This window comes from Thermobia domestica, chromosome 18 (genome assembly GCF_964235325.1).
Source record: "Thermobia domestica chromosome 18, izTheDome1.hap1.1, whole genome shotgun sequence".
Lineage (NCBI taxonomy): Eukaryota > Metazoa > Arthropoda > Insecta > Zygentoma > Lepismatidae > Thermobia > Thermobia domestica.
In genome coordinates, this window is record NC_137471.1 from 172,787,470 (window position 1) to 172,807,279 (window position 19,810).

The 19,810-nt window shown below is 36.0% G+C and overlaps 2 protein-coding genes across 4 annotated transcripts; one reads left to right on the forward strand and one right to left on the reverse strand.

Annotated features, from left to right (window-relative positions):
- The first annotated feature begins 806 nt into the window (after positions 1 to 806).
- On the forward strand, positions 807 to 1,472 carry LOC145675392 (uncharacterized). Its single transcript, XM_081745795.1, has one exon. It carries the CDS (start codon positions 807 to 809, stop codon positions 1,470 to 1,472), a length of 666 nt encoding a protein of 221 aa, XP_081601921.1.
- Positions 1,473 to 6,828: 5,356 nt separating this feature from the next.
- Positions 6,829 to 19,749, reverse strand: LOC145676188 (uncharacterized). 3 transcript variants are annotated; one of them, XM_081747099.1, is made up of 3 exons: positions 13,132 to 19,749; positions 11,820 to 12,104; positions 6,829 to 10,295 (listed from the first exon to the last, which is right to left on the reverse strand). In XM_081747099.1, exon 3 carries the CDS (start codon positions 9,264 to 9,266, stop codon positions 8,670 to 8,672), a length of 597 nt encoding a protein of 198 aa, XP_081603225.1. In that variant the 5' UTR covers positions 9,267 to 10,295; positions 11,820 to 12,104; positions 13,132 to 19,749; the 3' UTR covers positions 6,829 to 8,669. The 3 variants fall into 2 exon arrangements, with proteins under 3 accessions (XP_081603225.1, XP_081603224.1, XP_081603227.1); XM_081747098.1 differs by lacking the exon at positions 13,132 to 19,749 and having other exon boundaries at positions 11,820 to 12,881.
- Between the last annotated feature and the right edge of the window lie 61 nt (positions 19,750 to 19,810).

The following is a 19,810-nucleotide window of genomic DNA, read 5'->3' on the forward strand; positions in this document are numbered from 1 at the left end:
TGTAGTGGAGGCAGTGATAGAATTGTTAAAAGCAATTTCTCTTGGTCTGAGCGGCTATGGATGTTAATATTGGAAGAGATCAGGTAATGTCGGAAATTATTAGAAATATATTGGAATGGGAGGGGAATAGGACGACCTGGTAGAACATACATGAATGTCACTGTGACACATAAAAATTTGTAATAAATAGTTGTGATTAGATGCTCTGGAATATTAGATGGAGAGTCAATGCTATACCATGTGTATACCAGTTAAAAAGTGACATTAGTGATAGTTTGTTGATATTTACTGGGGATATAGTTATGAAGAGGCTTGAAGTGTGGGAAGAGGAATTTAATATGAAAGTGAAGAAAATATTAATGGAAAAGGGAAGGCGGTTAGGGTGGAAGTCAAATCAGGAGGAGGACATTGAAAAAAATGTGGTAGTAATAGGTGATGTGACGTTGCCGGATGATGAGAAGAAAGTGTTAAGTTTAGGCTATAAGTTTAAAGTGAAAGAACAAAGATTGGACGCAGAAGAGGTTATATACTCGGTAGAGCAAGCCATAGTTCAAGTTCAGGACAAGGAGATAAGGGATGAGATAAGGAGAAAGGCTAAGGTGATTGTGGAAAGGAACATAAAGAAGCCAAAGGGGAACCTTTCAAAACACGAGTACAGTGTGTTGAAGGATATAAAGAAGCGAAAAGACATATGTGTGCAACAAGTGGACAAAGGTGGTGCCAATGGGGTGATGGAAAAACAATGATACAAAGAAACATTGAATGATATCTGTGATGATACTTACGAGGTGATAGGTGAAAGATCTATGTGTGAGGAAATTAAAGAAAAAGTTTTAGTATCACTAACAAAAGCAGGTTTTGAAAGAGGTCTTAATAAAGAAGGTAGGATACCGGTAATGAAAGGTTTTTCAAAAGTACATAAGGAGGAGGTAAAACTGAGACCAGTATTAGATTGCCGAGGAAATATATTTGAATCATTGAAGGAGGAGTTAAAGAAGGTTGTGGAAATGTTAAGGAAGCAACAGGACAGTAGCAGTGTGAAAAACTCGGTTGAATTTAGAAGAAGGTTGGAGGAAGTAGGACAGAGCAAAGCTAAAACAATCATTTTCAGTGTCGATGTGAAGGCTATGTTTCCAAGTCTAAGAAGAAACAACGTTGTTAAAGTCATCACTGAATTGATGAAGGATAGAAAGATCAATGGTTGGAGTGGAGAAGGACTGAAGGAGGCCCTGAAGATTATATGGAATAACAGTTATTGTGTTATAGGTGATAATTTATTGAAAATCAAGGAAGGACTAAGCATAGGTTCCAGGTTGAGTCCAGTGCTAGCAGAAATTACTATGAACGACTGGGAGAAGAAAGAAAGGATGAAAGGAAGTGACAGATTAGTATTTTTTGCTAGATATATGGACGATTGCTTGGGGATTCGGAAAGGAACTGTAAGGCAATTGGAAAAGTTTGTAAGAAATTGAGGATATAGAGAAAGGCATACAACTGGAGCTAGAGGTAGAAAAGGAAGAGGCTATAGTTTTCCTGCATATGAGAATAAGGAGGGAACGGGGAGTGATATACACAGAATGGTATCAAAACAGTTGCGCGTCGGGAAACTATTGCCACGCCCGAACTGATGTAGATTACTCGACCAACAGGAATTTCATCATTAACATTTAGAATAGAATTAAGAAAATAACCAGTGAAAGAGACAAGGCGGAACAGAGTATACAGTCATTCCATAAGCAGGTGGAGAGTAATGGATACGATAGAAAGAGGCTAAAATACAGAAGGAGATGGGAGAAGATAAACTAAGAAAAAGAAATAAGCCGAGAAGGAGAGCAAAGTGAAGGAGGAATAGAAGAAAGAAGAAAAATGTGGTGGGGGATAGAAAGTTTGGGAGAAGAAACAGAAATCATTAAAAGAATGCTTAAGAAGATGGGGGCATCTCAACTTATAGAAAAGGGAGCAAGAGGCTTCTGGATGTAATAAGGGAAAAAAGAAGGAAGAAGACAGAAGAAGAACAAGGGGTAATGATGGAGAAAAAAGGCTTGATTTTTAAAATTCAGTGCGGTGAGTGTGATATGTGTTATATTGGGGAAGCTGGAAAGAGACTAAGAGAGCGTATAAGACAACATAAGGATGACGTTAGGCTAGAAAGGTACAAAAATGCGGTCTACAAACACGTAAGGGACACGAGACATTCAGTTAATTAAAATGAAGTAAAAATTTTAGGCCAGGAAGAAAGAGGCATAGTTAGGAAATGGAAGGAGGCACAGTTTATAGAAATTGAGGGTAATAAAGCTATGAACTGGAACTCAGGACTGATCATCGACCAACAGTGGAATAGGTTTTTGAAAAAGCTTAAAGTATAAGATATGAATACACATATCTATTATATTGTGGTATATATATTGATTGTCTTACACGTGTTTATGTATTTATTAGTCCATATTAGTTATTTCTATATACGTGTGTGTGTATATGTATATATGTTATAGTATATATATTTATATATAGATATATATGTGGTTGTATAGTATACGAGTATATTATAGAGATAGGCAAAACCGGTTTTAATAAAAACCGGAAACCGGTTTCTAAAAAACCGAAATCCGAAAAACCGACATTACGGCTTTTCACCGAAACCGGCTTCGGTTTTCTACAAAACCGGTTCGTTTTTTAGGAATCTGTTTCGGTTTTTTCCAAACATCGGTACGGTTTTTTCCCCAAAAGCGGTTCGGATTTCTAAAAAAACGGTTCGGATTTAAGCGAAACTGGTCTCAAGTTTCTTCAAACCCAGTTTCGTTTCTCTCCAGAGTGGAGTTTCGTTGTTCTCCGTAAACCGGATCCGTTTACAACAAAAGCAGTTTTTTTAAGGTATTGGTTTTTAAGCCTTTTCTGTGTTCTTCAAGTTATGTTAAAAAACCATGCCTCAAAATGGCATGAGGTTTGAAATCAGTATTACTACGAGTAGAATCCAACCCGCGGCTACAGATAGACGTTATGTATGCTAGCTTAAGCCTTCAGTTCACTGATCAGGAATATTAATTGCACTACCTAAAATAAATATACAATTAATATATATATATATATATATATATATATATATATATATATATATATATAGAGAGAGAGAGAGAGAGAGAGAGAATTTAATTTATTAGACAGTACATACTACATGAATATGTTACTTCAAGTTATCGGGTAAAGAGAAAGATAAAATGCAGTATATGTTGGTTTGAGTTGGCTTCCGCCAAGTAAATCATTTATCTAGAAAAAAAAATATAAGAATGCTTTACACTAAGAGTTGAAATGACGAAGGCAAGTACAGTTGGAAGGAAGTTTGACAGAGATATTGCTTTTCACCAACTTCTACAGGGTTTTCAAACCAACACCGACAACGTTTGGGAGATGACTCCTGACATCAAGATGAGACGAATAGTAGACCAACCTGGGTGCACAAATGCTTCCTTTCGGAGTTATAGGCTGCCGAAAACATGAACTTTAAAGGCCCATAGCTCCTAAACTATGGGCCGTCCTGTAGTCGTGTCAAGACTTCACTTAGGAACTAATATGTGGCCTATCCAAATATCCATGTTTCAGAATCCTGGGGCATTTCCGCAACAATTTTTATAGAGGTAATTGGTGAGTACTTGAACTTATATGCCTCTAGCCAAACTCTCTCTATAAAAATTATTGGTTGAGTACCTTAGGATTTTGAAACATGCATTTTTGCATAGGGCACATATTAGTGCCTAAGTAAAGTCTTGACCCGACAACCGTACGTCCCATAGTTTAGGACCTATGGACCTTTAAAGTTCATTTTTTCATGTTTTCGGTAGCCTATAACTCCGAAAGGAAGCATCTGTGCACCCAGGTTGATCTATACTTTTCGTCTCATCTTTGTGTCAGGAATCACCTCCCAAATGTTATCGATGTTGTTTTGAAACACCCTGTATATTTAGAAGAAACACCAAAAAAGTATTTCACCAAAGATGACATTTTCTAGTAGCTAGTAGGCAGGAAATTTAATTATATTCGCTTTGCAGATGCTATGGCAAATAAAGTAGTGATGTTACCGAGACCAAGACTTTTATATACCGAGACGAGACAGAGACCGAGATAAACCTCTATAAATCGAGACGAGACTTAGGTCAGTCTCGGAAAATCGGTATCGTCTCGAATATTGATAGCTATTAAAATTGCTTTTACTCAAAATTTGTTTCGTTGCTGCTAGATAATATGGGAACAGTTGACTCATGTACAGTAGCGTATTTAGGAGTGGTTATCGGATTCAACCCCCTCCCGAAAAAAAATTGTGATTATTTTTTCGCATTACACTTACAACACAAATATTTTTACCCGTTCCTTAAGCCTCTCTCCAAACAAAATTCACTGCTGATGTAAATAGACTTCTCTCTCTCTCTCTATCTCTCTCTCTCTCTCCCTATATATATATATATATATATATATATATATATATATATATATATATATATATATATATACCTCAATACCATGACCACTCCCTTTACTTGTTTCCGCAAATTCTTTGCATTGCTTGCATTGTTTGTCATCAACATTTCTACTGGAATGGGATGTTTCATTTTGGCAAGTACATCGATTTTCCTGGGAAATTTGTTGCCGAAGACTGATGCATGGTTGAGTGCTGGGAGAGGGATGAATTCTTGCCTTCCGCTGTTGTTCTATCAACACTACGAGGAGATTTCACTCACTGAATAAATGGAGGGAGAGGAGGGAAAGTCACCTATGAGATGATCACTAATACTAGAGTTTTGGGACTGTGTTTGTTGTTCGTCTGGCAAGTCGGAAGCTGTACATACAGAAAAGTTCGCTTTCTCCTAAGGAGACCCCTATTTCTTGAATTCTGCCCCAGGCGACACATTTGCGCTTGTTCGTTGCACACCACTATCTGGAAGGCTGATTTGAGGGGGGAGGGGTTGTTTCGTTATTTCCCAGTTCTTCCAAAGTGATCTTTTATAATTAACATATGGATATTTGAAACTAAGTTAGCAAGTTTTCCATCCTTATGCTCTTCTTGCATGTAGTGGCGGGTCGCGGACATAACCTCACCGAGCATAAGTTCACCTATATTAATGCAAAAGCGGACAAAAGTTAACCGGACATAAGCTCACTGTATATATTCCGGTACATCATTTCTATATTGATTTTAGAAAGACTTACGACCCGGTTAGAAGAGAAGCATTGTACGACATTCTTACATAATTTGAAATACCGAAGAAACTAATTAGATTAATTAAGGTATGTTTAAATGAATAACAAAGTAAAGTCCGGGTAGGAAAATTTATATCCACGAGCTTTCACGTCGAGAATGGCCTGAAACAAGGAGATGCGTTGTCGCCATTATTATTCAACTTTGCAAGATAGCAACCAGGGCCTAGAGTTAAATGGGATTCACCAGGTTATGGCGTATGATGATGTAAATTTAATTGGGGATGATAAAAACAGTAGAAGGAAATGGAGAGGTCTTATTAAACGCTTACAGGGTCATAGGATTAGAAGTAAATGCAGAGAAAACTAAATACATGGAAGTTCGTCAGGATCGTAATACTGCAACTTAAGGATGCGTAAAAATATGGAATAATACTTTTGATAAAGTGAATACTTTCAAATATCTGGGATCAATATTAACAGACGAAAACCATACTCACGAATAAATTAAATGTCGATTAAAAGCAGGGAATACGTGTTATTATTCAGATCAAAATCTCTTGTCGTCGCGAATTCTGTATATATTACTATGGGTAATGGGCACATAGAGGCGCGAAAATTGAATTTGGAATAAACATTATCTTCTACGGGAAAAGTACGCAAATATGCAAAAATTTACTTGTTTTTTTTTTCTTTAAAAAAACACGATGTTTGAGTTTTTATTATATTTTTCCATAGTATTTACTAAGACCTTAAGAAGGAGCCTATACTCGCCTTGTGGAAATATACCATTAGCGAACTACGGATAATCAAATTTGGACCAAGTTGATATTTTAAATATAAAAGCCTAATAAGAGGCTGCTTATCACACAAGACAGATGATCGAGTGGTAAACGCAGTTGTACTGCATGCCAAAGGTCTTGGGATCGAACTCTATTCCCCCCCTTTTGAATTGCTTGTAAAGATAAATAAACCCAATCGTTTAGATGTTCTAGTAAAAGCCGAAAACTTGACTAGACAATCACGACAGCTCGTCAAACTGAACGAAGCGCAGTCTTGAGAATTTGTACTGTTAAGTCCAAACGATGTGAAGCGCTTAGATGGGAATTACAAGCTACTACTAGCAAAGTCCTACTACGTAGAACATCGGTTCAATGGAAAATACAAATTCTTCATTGCTCAAGAAACCAGCGATGCAAATTATGGTGATTATAACCAGAAAATAAAACAGATGTAGGTTTATTTGCAAACAAAAACATAAAATATTGTATTGTGCAAGCTCCGTCAACAATCCAGTTAAACCTCACCAAAAAACAAATAAATAAAATTATAAAAAATACGGTGAGTATCGCTAAATGTGAGGTAAACTTTTGAGGTTACACACATGTAATTTGAACCTCTCATTTACAACAAACAAATACGTATTTCAGCGTTCTTTGATTTTAGCTACGTAGAATGGATTAAAAAAAGTCAGAATGGTTCGCTAAGATATCCTCCATACGTGGTGTCGTGGAGCCATTTGCTAGTACCTTCATACTTCTTTATGCGTTTAAATTTGCTGCTCATATTATCTCTTAACCTACATGCTCTTAAACAAGTAGAAAGAAAGTACGAAATAAATTACAAAACTATTTAGAAGCTTCAAAACCGGTTTTATTTGTCTGCAAATTGTGGAGTTTTGTGTTGAAAGATACAAGAGTTGTATTATTTTGTTTTTAAATATTTATATATACTGTTGGTACACTTTAGAAGTTTATTAGGAAGATACATACGTAATAGATATATACTTCAATTCAAACTTTCTACATCTAGAATCAAAGCAAGATAAAAGAACCTCTCACTCGTTGACATTGACAAAATTTGTGAACTCCAAATACATCAAGTTTCTAGAACTCGAAATAAATCAAGTTTCTTCATTACAAAGAAATGAAGTTGGTATTTCATTTTATGAAAAAGTTTCTTTCTAAATATTAATGCTGTGCTATGTAATTAGTTATTTTATTTTCAAAAATACTTAACACAGAAAAAAATACACTACAAGAAATTGATAATTATACACAAGTAGTGTCCAGCAACCAGATTTCTTAATAAATTTTACAGTCACTCACGAAGATACAATATGAAGCTCTGAAAGTCACTTTTAGACAACTGAGGTTTTGTTCTAAAAATGCACTGATAATGAAAACAAGAACTGCTTCTTTACATATACAAATGTTTTTGTTTGCATGCAAATTTATGATTACAAGCCTGGGAATGTCATTATTTGAAATAATGTATAAATAACATAAACTTGCCAAAATTCACCAAAAGAGAAAACTGAAAGACATCTCACAGATTCATGGATATGTCATACCTTTATTCTTCTTAACGACATTAGATCAAAAATAGCAAAAGCGCCTCTCCTCTGTTACAAGTTTCAATAACAATGTAACATTACTAATATTACTCTTATCTTACTTCATTATCCACTAACATACCGTATATGCGGCGAAATAATAAAGCCCTATGCAAATATTTCACATGCATCACATACATCAATAGAACCAAGGACTACACTTCCGTTTACTTACGCAGCGAAAAAAAAAGATGCTGCAGTTCTCACCCTGAGCTTAAACCAAAGTTTGATATATAAGCTCCCTAAACTTATCTGCAGGTGAAGCATTTGCCATCCGCCAATACTAGTCAAACAAAAACAAATACAAACTGTATGTATATGCATTGATTCATTGAGATTGAAAGCGATAGAAACAGTTAATTGAAATAAGAAAACGTTATGAATGGATATTATTATTTATTACGGGTTTAATTTGTACTTTATGAAATTTACCGTATTCATTCTGTATTTTATACATACTTTTCCCATGTCAACTTAAAATTCAATGCAGAAATCGACGAAATTTCTCGATCTGCGACACTGCTTAAGTAGCATCAATCAAACTACATGCTTCAAATTTCCATATTTTGCGAAAGTTATAAGTTAACGGACAGTTGTAGTTTTCTTTTAATGAAGCAAGTTCAAAAATGTTCGGTAACATTCAATTGGAAAATAATAGAATGTTATCAAAAACTAAACAAAGATATCAATAATTATATTCATTCACCTAAAATTGAATACTTTACTTACGCCAGTAACTAAACCTACATAAAATAAACAATAAGTACAACGACTTTCATTAGATAAACACTAGTGAATTCTATCAATTCAAAACAAGAAAAGAAACATAAAAAAATGTGCCGAAAGGAAACTTAAAATGGTATTGATTGATATAGCTTAAGAAAAACTATCACTTTCACTAAACATAAATTTTACGAGTTGAGTTTGATTGTGAAATCATGTTTGCATATTGCATTTTAAGCGTTTTTTATTTAAAATTTAATTCACCAGTAAAACTTGTGCCAACCTATTGCGGTTTGCAAACGACAGTTTTTAGATTTTTGTTCAAAAATATTAATATATCTGCATTTTCAGGGAGAAGTCTAGATCACCATGAATTTCTTTTAGCAAGACATGCTAATTTTTGAAGCCGATGTTCGTTAAGTTTCCACCATTCAAGGCTGTTGCCACTTTGCGAAAGACACTGATCTGATTTATAAAGAGTAAGCTCATCTGTTACATTAGGACTTTTTGAACACGATGGAAATATTCCAAGCAAATAGTCTAATGCTGATGACCCACCGGACGATTGCTGTGATAAATCATTTTCTGATCCTTCAGATTCTACGAGCACATCATGAACCAATCTATGGATCTTTGTTTGTATTTTAAAATTCAGAAATGGTAATGATTTGTACTTTGGGTCCAAGAATGTTGCTAAGAGGTAACATTTCAGAACACTATTTGACAAAAAATCTGATGATTCAGAATCGGATAATGCATCGAGCAGAAGACGCTTTCCTAAGTCAACTGATATTGAAGATTTCAAGTTCTTAACAATTTCAGAATCTGAAGGACATTCCTTCAGGTGGTTAGAAATAAGACCATAGCCTAATGGTAAAGCAAAAGAAATGGAACACTTTTGATCACACATAACTGTTGTAGCCATTTGCAGTGGCTTCAGTACTCGAACAATATCTTCCATGATTTGCCATTTGTCTTCAGTTCATTGTAAATTCCTTGCATCCATAGGTTTAGTGACATTTCTATCAGAGAACACTGCATTTATTGCTTCTCTTTGTTCCAGCAACCGTTCGATCATCCAATATACACTGTTCCAGCGAGTCTTTGTATATTGAATAAGGCGATGCTTTGGTAACTTCAGAATTTCTTGTTTCTTTTCAAGCGCGACTGAAGCAGTGGTGCTATGTTTGAAGTGCCCTACCACTTTGCTACAGATTGAAATTATATTTGTTACCTCGCTTTTCTCTAAACTGGTCAGTATGGATCGCTGCAATGTATGTGCCAAACATGATACATTGTAAACCGGCAACAAACGTCCAGCATTAATCATATTCGATGCATTGTTGTGAACTAATGCAACTACTTTGTCTTTGATGCACCATTCCTCCATACACAGTTTAATAGCATTAGCTACATTTGCAGCTGTATGTCGTTCTTCTAGTTCAATTGTCTTGAGAACAAAATCTTCTGTACAGAAGTTCGTATACAGAGCATGACATGTCACTGTAATGTAAGAATCTGTTGCTCGAGTCGTCCATATATCTGTCGTAAAATAACTACTTCTGCTTTTTGTAGCCTCTGTTGTACTTGCTCTTTCAGTTCAGAATAAAAAAGCTCCAAGCGTCTCCATAGTGTCCGCCTAGACGGTACGCTATAATTTGGTTCAAGAAAGGACATTAACTCCCGAAACCCTTTCCTGGGAGTAGATCTGTTACTATCGTGTTTGCAATCCTTTACGCAATCTGTTCTTCATGTTCTGGTGTGCACGGCCGGCTATTTTTAAGATAATTTACTATTGATCTTCGTTCATTCGTTCGCTTTTTATTGTGTTTGAGGAACTCTAATTACATCATCACGCGTTTCGTCATTGGTGACAGTTTCACAGGAAACTTTCACAGTAGTATCTTCTGACATATTTGTGGCCTCAACACAGCCTGATTCTCCAGGAGAATCTTCAGAACTATCCGAATAGGAAGCTTCCACAAAGGTACTGTTGAAAAAGAAAATGACACAATATTATGTTTAAGCAAAATCACAATGTAATTCTATGAACAAATTAAATATAAACTTATTTTAAAGACAAAAGCAAAGAAATTATGAATATAAGCATTGAAACTTGTTTTAGTGTATTACTATTTGACTCATCAAGCCACTAATTGGGTATGCATGCAACAGTTGTTTTGACAAATTTGCCTCAGGAGATTTGTTCGGACTTCCGCTGTCTTGAAATTAGGGTGGTGGGAAACTGGATGCCGTTCTGGTCACCAGCATCCTTGTGGTAAGTTATCAGAGAAGGAAAAATATCTTCCATAAAAAAGGAGATTCCATTCCATCTCGCCTAACGATTTATCAGTCACTGATATCTCCAAGAGAAGAATGTCAGCTATTTTAGGTGAGATGGGAATTCACATCTTGCCTAATCCCTTCTCGCCTAAAATGGCGGTAAGACACAAGGAGGGAATTTCTGCACTAAAGAGAGAGTTCCTCTACTAGCATTTTAACCAGATATTTTAATCAATATTTTCAATTTCTGTCAACTACAATATAAATATTTAATAAGTACTATACAACAAGAAAGCATAGGGGAGGGGGACGATGAAGTGGATGTAGTTCACTTTTGGTTTGTTTTGGGAAAACTGGAAGGTGCTTAGCAGACAGAAGCTAATCAGAAAAAGGATAGAAATATACAGGATAGAAATATACAGTGTTTCAAAACAACACTGACAGCGTTTGGGAGCAGATTGCTGACACCAAGATAAGACAAAAAGTATAGACCAACCTGGGTGTACAAATACTTCCTTTCGGTACTATGACCAGCGAAAAATCTGTCGGAAGATGTAAAAAAAAATTAATAAAATAAAAAAATAAATAAATAACTTGAGAACGAAATGTCGGATCGAAGTTGGGGGAAAAAGAATGTTTATTATTTTTAGCCGTAGTTTCCATTAATACACAACTCGATGTGGTACAGGGCGAGGGCAAGAGTCACCCCAAAGAAATTGAAGAAATCCTGGGATATTTTATTAAACGTTGAGTATAATGACATACGATTAAACTAACTAAAACTAAAGACGATGTTTCTACTAACAAAAGTCTTAGAACGTGGTCCAAGTTACAAGAACCTCGTTAGAATTCGAAAAAGGAAATATTACGAATTTAAACATTGCCCTTACTGTACATAACACTATCCCTTAAAGCCACTTTTAAGGTAAAATAAAATAACGAAAGTTTTGGTTTGTTTCAATTTACCGCCCCACGGTTATGCCATGATGACTAAAGGAGACTTGGACTTACTGATTATAATGAAATCTGAACCACTTTTTCCGTTCAACTGTATCCCACCGGGAACCGAATCCACGCGTGCCGTAGGCAAGCTTGTTAGCCACTAGACCAAGCGGATGTCCAAAATAACGAAAGTTAAATATTAAATGAAATATTACATGATAAAACATACGACGGTATCTATCCCTTGAATCAAATTACATAAGATAGAAAAGTGTTTAAATCTTCCTACCTTAACGTGATGTGTTTTGTAGAACCAGAGATTCCAGGATCGTCATCATCTTCTGATTGAGTGTTCCGTGCAATCACTTTGTTAATACAAGACATGTGTTTAGTCCTCAAGTGCGATAATAAAGCACTTGTCGATCCTCCTTTGCATCTAAGTACTTTTTTACACAAGAAGCATTAAGCTTCTTCTCTAGTCTTGGCACGTTCAAAGTATTTCCACACTTCACTTCGTGACATATTGTGATTTGCTTCACCTTAATTGCTGCTTTCACCCTTATCTTGCAGGTCACTGAAATGAATATTAAATGCTTGCTCAGTGCGTTTGCACAGTTGACCTTGACAATCGTTGCACTATATGCACCTGCAAATGTTTACTATCAAAAGCTCGACACATTATAGGCTTAAGACTTTTAGGTTCCAAAACGTTCAAATTAGAATAAAGTACATTTGAGGACGTTATACGTTATCAAAAACGTTCTTTAGCATTTTGTTTTATATATTACAGAAAATGACATTTTCGTACATTTGATTACCAGTATATTTTAACAATGTTAGCTATTGTGCACATCGAAACATCTTTTAATACAACAATATTTTAGTTTTAAGCTAACATCTTTTAAACAAAATAAAATATTAATAGAACTTTCCGTACCTGGAGTTGTTAATCAAATCTGGTACAAGTAACATTGCCAAAGGGGGCCAAGGAGGCGGGCGCTACCCGTAGGCTATACCTGCACCCCAGACTGGTAGTATATATTAATATTGCGCAAATAATGTGAAATTAACCTTTTCAGTATAACCCCCCTCAAGTAAAATGGATCCAGCCTTCGATTGTGTCCCCAAGAAATTAAATCTGATACTGTAACTGGTGGTATAGCATATCATAGCCAGTTTAGAACTACAATGAACCTAATATTTTTATTTTACTTATTTAATTTTTTTAATTTTCTTATTTTTAAAATCAAATGCACTTCACTTTCCTAGAATCACACTAAGGGAGAAAATAATACCTATATGAGGAAGAACATACCGCGCAGAGGGAGCCTTGTTATTCCATTGTTCAAAACTGTTTGACGATGAGAGGCTAAATCAATATTTCGTGCGTTGATATATATATATATATATATATATATATATATATATATATATATATATATATATATATATATAAACGGCAACTTAGGGTATAGATTCTAAACGCGGGGGGACTCCGTCCCGACTTCGAAAAAATATGTAGGCATCGCCCAGTTCCTAAAAAAAATGCAATGGAGAAATATAGGAAGGGGGAACAAGCGTGACGTCATGCTGCTACCTACCGTCCTCCTACCTTTTCAGATCCACTTTTACCCCTTTTTATGACTCCCAAATTAGAACATTTTAGATGGTTTAAAATTCTTGTATTTTTGATCATAGCAACTTGACCTGTAAAGAAGACAAAATTTCTCCATTAAATGTACAGGAACGAAATAGGATCATCCTTAAGAATCTGAAGCTTCGACATAACACTCCATTTGTGATGTGTGTCACTGCATGAGACCACTGCGTGGTAGCGATTTGTGTTCATGCAAAGCAAAATGTGCGTACATCAGCACAATACAAAACTGAAAAAGCTATTTATTAATGCTTATTTTCATTACGGCAAACTAAACGCAAATATTACGTTGTGTCAAGCTCGAAAACCGCTAGTGAATGAGGGCTCAAAGCGCTTGAAAAGATTGATTTACACAATAATTTTGTACTCTGAGTGCAGGAAATGAACACCAATAGGCCTACATACATTTCAATTTCTTACTGGTAAATAGTTATCCGGACTTTTGGTATCCAGCTCTCAAACAAGCCAAAAAATTCGCTATAGTAGATTAATTCAACGACGGTACTAAGAAAGAGCTGTTTCAAAGAAACAATACACAGTAATTTTTGAAAAGGCGGTTGATGAGCCTCCAAAGGAATGCCTCCGTCTGTCTTTATTCGTGAAGACATTAATCAAGCAATCTTTGTACTAGTATTACCATTTCTTCTATCTACTACATAATATTACGCAACTCTATCATACAGGGCATAGTGTTTCATTTCAGTATTCTCCCCATTAAATTGATCACTTGAGACTAGAAATATCTATATATTAAAATGCTAGGTTTATATGTTTGTGTGCAAAGAAAAGTTTATATGTTTGTCTCCAATCCTTTTGACAATGAGATCTCGAAAACCACAAGTGCTAGAATCGTGCCAGTCTTGCTGGTCGATTCCAAATTTTGTGTAGATTGGCCCAGTTCCAATTGAATATTTAAAAAGCATGGCCATTATTTCTTTAATACATTTTTTAGGGTACACTGGAAGTGTTGACATTTTAAAAAATAACACATTCTATAAATTATACACTCCAACACAACATGTTTGTATACAGTGGTTGTATATTTCTCAGGCGTTTGTTTCATGACCAGGAGGCGCGGTGGCTCAGTGGTAGAGCGTTCACCTCCGGTGCTTGAGGTCCTTGGTTCGATCCCAGCTCGCGCCGTGTGGACTTTGTGGTGGACAAACAACGTGCTCGTGGGTTTTCTCGGGGTTCTCCCGTTTCCTCCCACTTTCTTCATTCCACAATTTCACTCATCTCTCATTATCACCGTCTCCTTTAGCCTAACCGGCATAAGCGTGGGACGTAAAATTTAAAGATTTGATTTCATTTCATTTAATGACCAATTGATAATGAAAATCGAAGAAAACTATTTCTCGAGTGATGGAGAATCTTTAATATTTAGAATGTTTTGCTAGTGAACACCATATATCAGTGGCATTGTAATAAATTGTGTAGGTAATATATTTGCTTATTACATACTGCATGCAAGAAGAAAGAAAGCACTGATCATATATGAATTAGAAATTCCAACCAGAAGTAGGCTCAATCTTGCAAACGGTGCGAGATATTGAAAAAATCTCTCCTTTGTGGTACCCCTTGCCGATTTTTATCAAGACGTCTTTTATTTGTGTCTATAAGGGGACATGTACAGATGTTGTGAGGAATGACAAGGAGATCCATGCTCATATGTGAATGATGCGCTGTGTAGAGAGTGCAGGTTAAGCTAGTCTAATTAAAATAAATCCAGGTTCTGAAAATCTATTGATAATAAGGAAGGTAATTGTATTTGAAACAACTAGAGATTTACAGAAGAGTGAATATTGAATCGAAGAAAAAAAATGTTGTTAAGCGTAACATATAATAATAATAATAATAATAATAATAATAATAATAATAATAATAATAATATTAATAATAATAATATTAATAATAAAGTACCGTTATAACAAAAATCCCAACTGGGTTTTGATGAAAGTTCAAACTGGATTAAGGTAGAAGCTCAAAGGTAGTTCTTGATGAAAACGGAAGCCAATTTTGATTGAAAACTAAGCCGATTTGAAGATCTAAGACATATATAGATTCTCAAGGAACCAATACTGGATTCGGTAAACATCGCAATGGTTTTAGTAAAAACTAAAACTCAAAACTGTTCTGGAAAACACATAAAATTGTCTGTGGAAAGGAAATGGGCTCCGGAGAACAACGAAAAATATTCTGGTCAGAAATGGAACCATTTTTGAAAAAACTGATACAGGTTTTGAAGAAAAACTGAACCGACTTTGAAGAAAACCGAAATCGGTTTCAGTAGAAAAACCGTACCGGTTTTTGAAGAATACAAGAACCGGTTTTGGAGAAAACCAAGCCGGAAATGAAGAAAACCGATACCGTTTTTTTTGGGAAACCGAAACCGGTTTTTTGAAAATTTTAAAAACCGGTTTAGGTTTTCTTTGGGAACCGGAAACCGAAAAACCGGTTTCTGTGCCTACCACTAGTATATACTCTGTGTGTCGCCTTTTTAAGCGTATGAGTAATTGTATGTTTATCTGTTTATTTATATATTTATTTATTTATGTGTATTTATATATATTTATAATATTATTTAATTATTTATGCCAATTAATTGTTAGTTTAGATTATTTGTGCTAAGATCGTCCTTTTGATGTGTGTGTGTAATTTACAACAGATAGGAAGCCTCGGTATAGGTAAATACGAATTAGAATACTTGAAGTGGATTGGCTGCTGCCAGGAGCCAATCAGAAGCAAGATATCTCAGCTCTTGTGTGTATATAAGACTGCACGTTTCTCATGTATCTCATAGTGTCTGATGAAGCCAAAATGTTAGTTGGCGAAACTGTAATATGTATGTAATATTTTTATGTGAATATACTGTTTTGCTCAGCAAATATTTTGTTTGTGTTTAAGTATATATAAAGCAAAGCTTCTACTTATGGAAAATATTACATGTGTAAGAATAAAATAGTATTGTAACGCCGCTAGTGGCGCATCGAGCCGGAAGCTTCATATCGTGTGGAATGAGTTGATAGCCGGTAAATTTGCAATTAAGTTTGGGAGTGAGATGCGTTTTACTGATAAGTAATGTGTCAACTTGTTCCTCGTGTAATAGTTGTTAAAATATGAGTTTATGAGGTAAGTACAAGAGAATGTTGAGAAATAGAAATAAAAGTCATAGTCAAATAACTAGATACATGATCACTATGAAGTTCAATAATTTTTTCGGGTGGAGATACATGAAAGTGCACGCACGTCTCACCTTTTCGATTTTGAACATAATGAGTCAATAGTGGTACTACAAGTTTCGGCCTGAATTCTTCTGGAGCAAGCCGAGACTTGCAATTGTAGCTCTATCTCGGAGGCGGGAATTGATACCAAGTTTTGCAGATTGGGACTTGTTGCAGATTCGGACAGTTTTCATAGGAAAAGGAAAAGTGTGCACCTCTTTGTAGGATAACAGGTTCATAGGTTGTATCTGTTAGTAGGATGTACTTTGTTTTCTTGACAGCGTTTACCTGAGAGCAGTGTTGCCACACTTGGTACAATTGTATCAAATTCAACCCGTTTTCATTCATCGGCCTGTTGGTACCACGCTGGCATTTTCAGCCCTTTTTGTGAAAAAGTTGGTACAATTCTACTCAATTCAGCACCATTTAACAAGTACTTGTCACATTTTCAAAAGTGTCAGTAAGACTTTTCCTACAGCTCACGTTACTCATACCATTGTGACTTAAAATGATTAATAATGTGTTGTGATGTCTTTCAGGGAAGGTTCTAGGACCCTGAACCGGTTTTACATTATGTCAGTTTACTTACCTTATATTCTCCTTACAGTCTATTATCCTCCTTCGGTCTTAACATAAGCGAGAATACGGTGGATAAATATACTTTATTATTTTATATTAACGTACTGTTTACACACGAACTCGGAGATGATAAATTTGTTCCTCGTTTTATATATATATATTTTTCATATATGACCAGAATGCCGCTTTGGTTTATTTCACTTTGAAATAAAGGCGGGTTTGATCTTCTTACAATACATACCGAAGATAACCGTTTTACCAGTGGCGGATCTAGCCTGATGCCGGGGGCCTAGCCTCCACTTTTTTAGGTGACAAAAATAATTTAATCTATTACATATATATTTTTGAAAGTTTATAGTAAACTCATCATATAACTACTTATCATAGCCTGAGTTCTGCCTGGCCCCCGTTTTTACCTTCTACCTAGGTAGATCCGACACTGCGTTTTCCCTTTTAATTTGCGGCCTCTGTTATATTTCCTACATGTGAGAAAAGTTTCATTTACTTCCACGGTTTTTCGGGGCCCTACGTTTTGGATGTCTTTGAGTTGACTTTGAGTTTAACGTCCCGTTCAGCAGCGAGGCTATATGAGACATGGACCTACTGATTAACGTGGAATTCGAACCATATGAGCTCCCGCCGGGAATCGAACCCAGGTCTCCCACGTAAAAGGCGCGTACGCTTACCGCTTAGCCACGAAGGAGCTCCTTGGATGCCTTTGAAAATTAATTTTTAAAAAGAGGTTTATTGATTTGTACTCTTGGAAAAGGGGGGTCTTCTAGAACTTTACCTCATTTAGTTTCGTGTTATAGAGCCATGTATCACACTGGTATAAAGTAATTAATTCAGCCCTTTTTGTTCCAATTTGCTACTATTTTTCAGCCCGTTCCAGAGCTAGGACTGTGTCAACACTGCCTGGGAGAGGAATTGGTCGTAATGAGCAGGATTGTTCAAATCGGCGTCTCTTCTTGAAAATTAAGATTTGTTTATGCAAAAGGTCGTTGATAGTATCCTGTGATGTTCTCAGAATTCGAACTATGTACGTTGGTCCCTGATTGTTCCGAATACGGATGCATTATTAAAGGTGTATCCCACTTCAGGAAGTTCAGCCTATATATCAAGTGTTATAGATAGAGGGACCCCTCGTAATACTATTGACATGGTATGTGGCTGAGGTTGCTGGTGTCGGATGTTGGTGAGAGAAGTTAAAGTTTCAGTTTTCCTGAACATTTCGAAACTGGATTGTCACGAATTATTTTGCGAAGTTAGCCGACTGTGATTTAATGATGAATTCATTGTTTTGTTTCTACCATTTGCGAAATATCTTTGCGTTGCCGATACTGGAGAAGTTAGAGAAGTAAAACCTTCGAACTAAAGTACATTGGATTGTAGTTTTGCTCTAGCCAACTGTAGACAGGCTGCAGAGGAGGATAAGCTGGTTGAAGTCAGAGTCGGAGCTCAAGATGCTATGTGCATTTGTATGCTTCTTAAATGGTGGTGAACTCGTTGATGATGCTTGGTGGTTGCCACTGATCGGAGAACGGGAACTCTGGGAACTTGGTTCAGTGTATGCTGAGCATGAATGAAATTGTGTAATGAAGAAAGTGGGAGGAAACTGGAGAACTCCGAGGAAACCCAAGCACACGGTGTTTGTCCACCACAAAGTTAACTTGGCGGGAGCAGGGTTTGGACCCGAGACCCCATGCATCAGAGGTGAACGCTTTACAACTGAGCCACCCCGGCAATTTTATCTTCAAAGGATGTATGAAAGACTTTCCATCGTCAATTATCATATGCGGTCTAATAACCGAACTGAAACAGTATCCAAAACTATGAGATGAGAACAGGATAAGAGTGAAAATGATCATAATGATGATCAAAAATTATACTACTTGTGTACTCCAGCCAGTACGCTCGTGAAAACTCTCAATTTCTTGCAACCTGTCGCCTGTTAATGAATTAGCATCACTGTGCGCCCACATGAGTGCAATAAATAGAGTCTAGACTTGGCAGCTACGCCTCACTACATGCGCGCCAGCTGAGAAAGTGTGTGAATGCACTACGTTTTACCGGCAAACCAAAGTGGCTAGCAACCTATGAGAAGGTTACGCCCTCTGTAACGTGAGTGATGGAAAAGAATTAATTTACAAAGTGTAAGTGGAGATCTGTGCTCTATCGAAATTTTACAATTATACGGTATAAAAACTAACAAAAAATCAAAAAGAAAAAGAAAAATGGGCGTATGGAACTTTGATCCTTAGCATTATAATGAAAGTAAACATATATAACACAACTTAATATAGACAGATTGATTCAATATAAATACAATACAATTAGAGGAAATAAAAAATGAGTAAAGGGGTAACGAGGACGGAGAATGAGGAGAGGTGCGAAGCACAAGTTAAAACATGTGTATTGTTAATCAGAAAAATGAATGTGTCTTTTGCGTAGGGTCATCTCTATGTGATGATGGGAAACTGATAAGCCAAACTGAGCAGAAAGTGATTACTGTGCAGGATATGATGGATGAAAAAGTGCAAGATGCTAATGAATAACATAATCAGATATAACCTTCAGCCCCAGATTAGCCCCAATTCGTGACTTTTTTTTGAATTATTTGTAAACAACTGCAACATCAGTTTTCTTATTTGGTATGTTAGCAACTTTGGGTGAGACACTTGTCGGTTTCCGGGGAAGATGTGGATTTCGTATTTATATGCCTAAAAGACCTCCAAACTGTGGAATTAAAATTTTTATTCTTGTTGGTGAAACATTATGCTACACAACAAATATAGAAGTGTATGTGAGAACACAACGAGAAGG

Excerpts from the sequence above, each read along its gene's own strand:
- LOC145675392 (XM_081745795.1), top strand. The coding sequence starts at position 807 with ATGTGTGAGGAAATTAAAGAAAAAGTTTTAGTATCACTAACAAAAGCA.
- LOC145676188 (XM_081747099.1), bottom strand. The coding sequence starts at position 9,266 with ATGGAAGATATTGTTCGAGTACTGAAGCCACTGCAAATGGCTACAACA.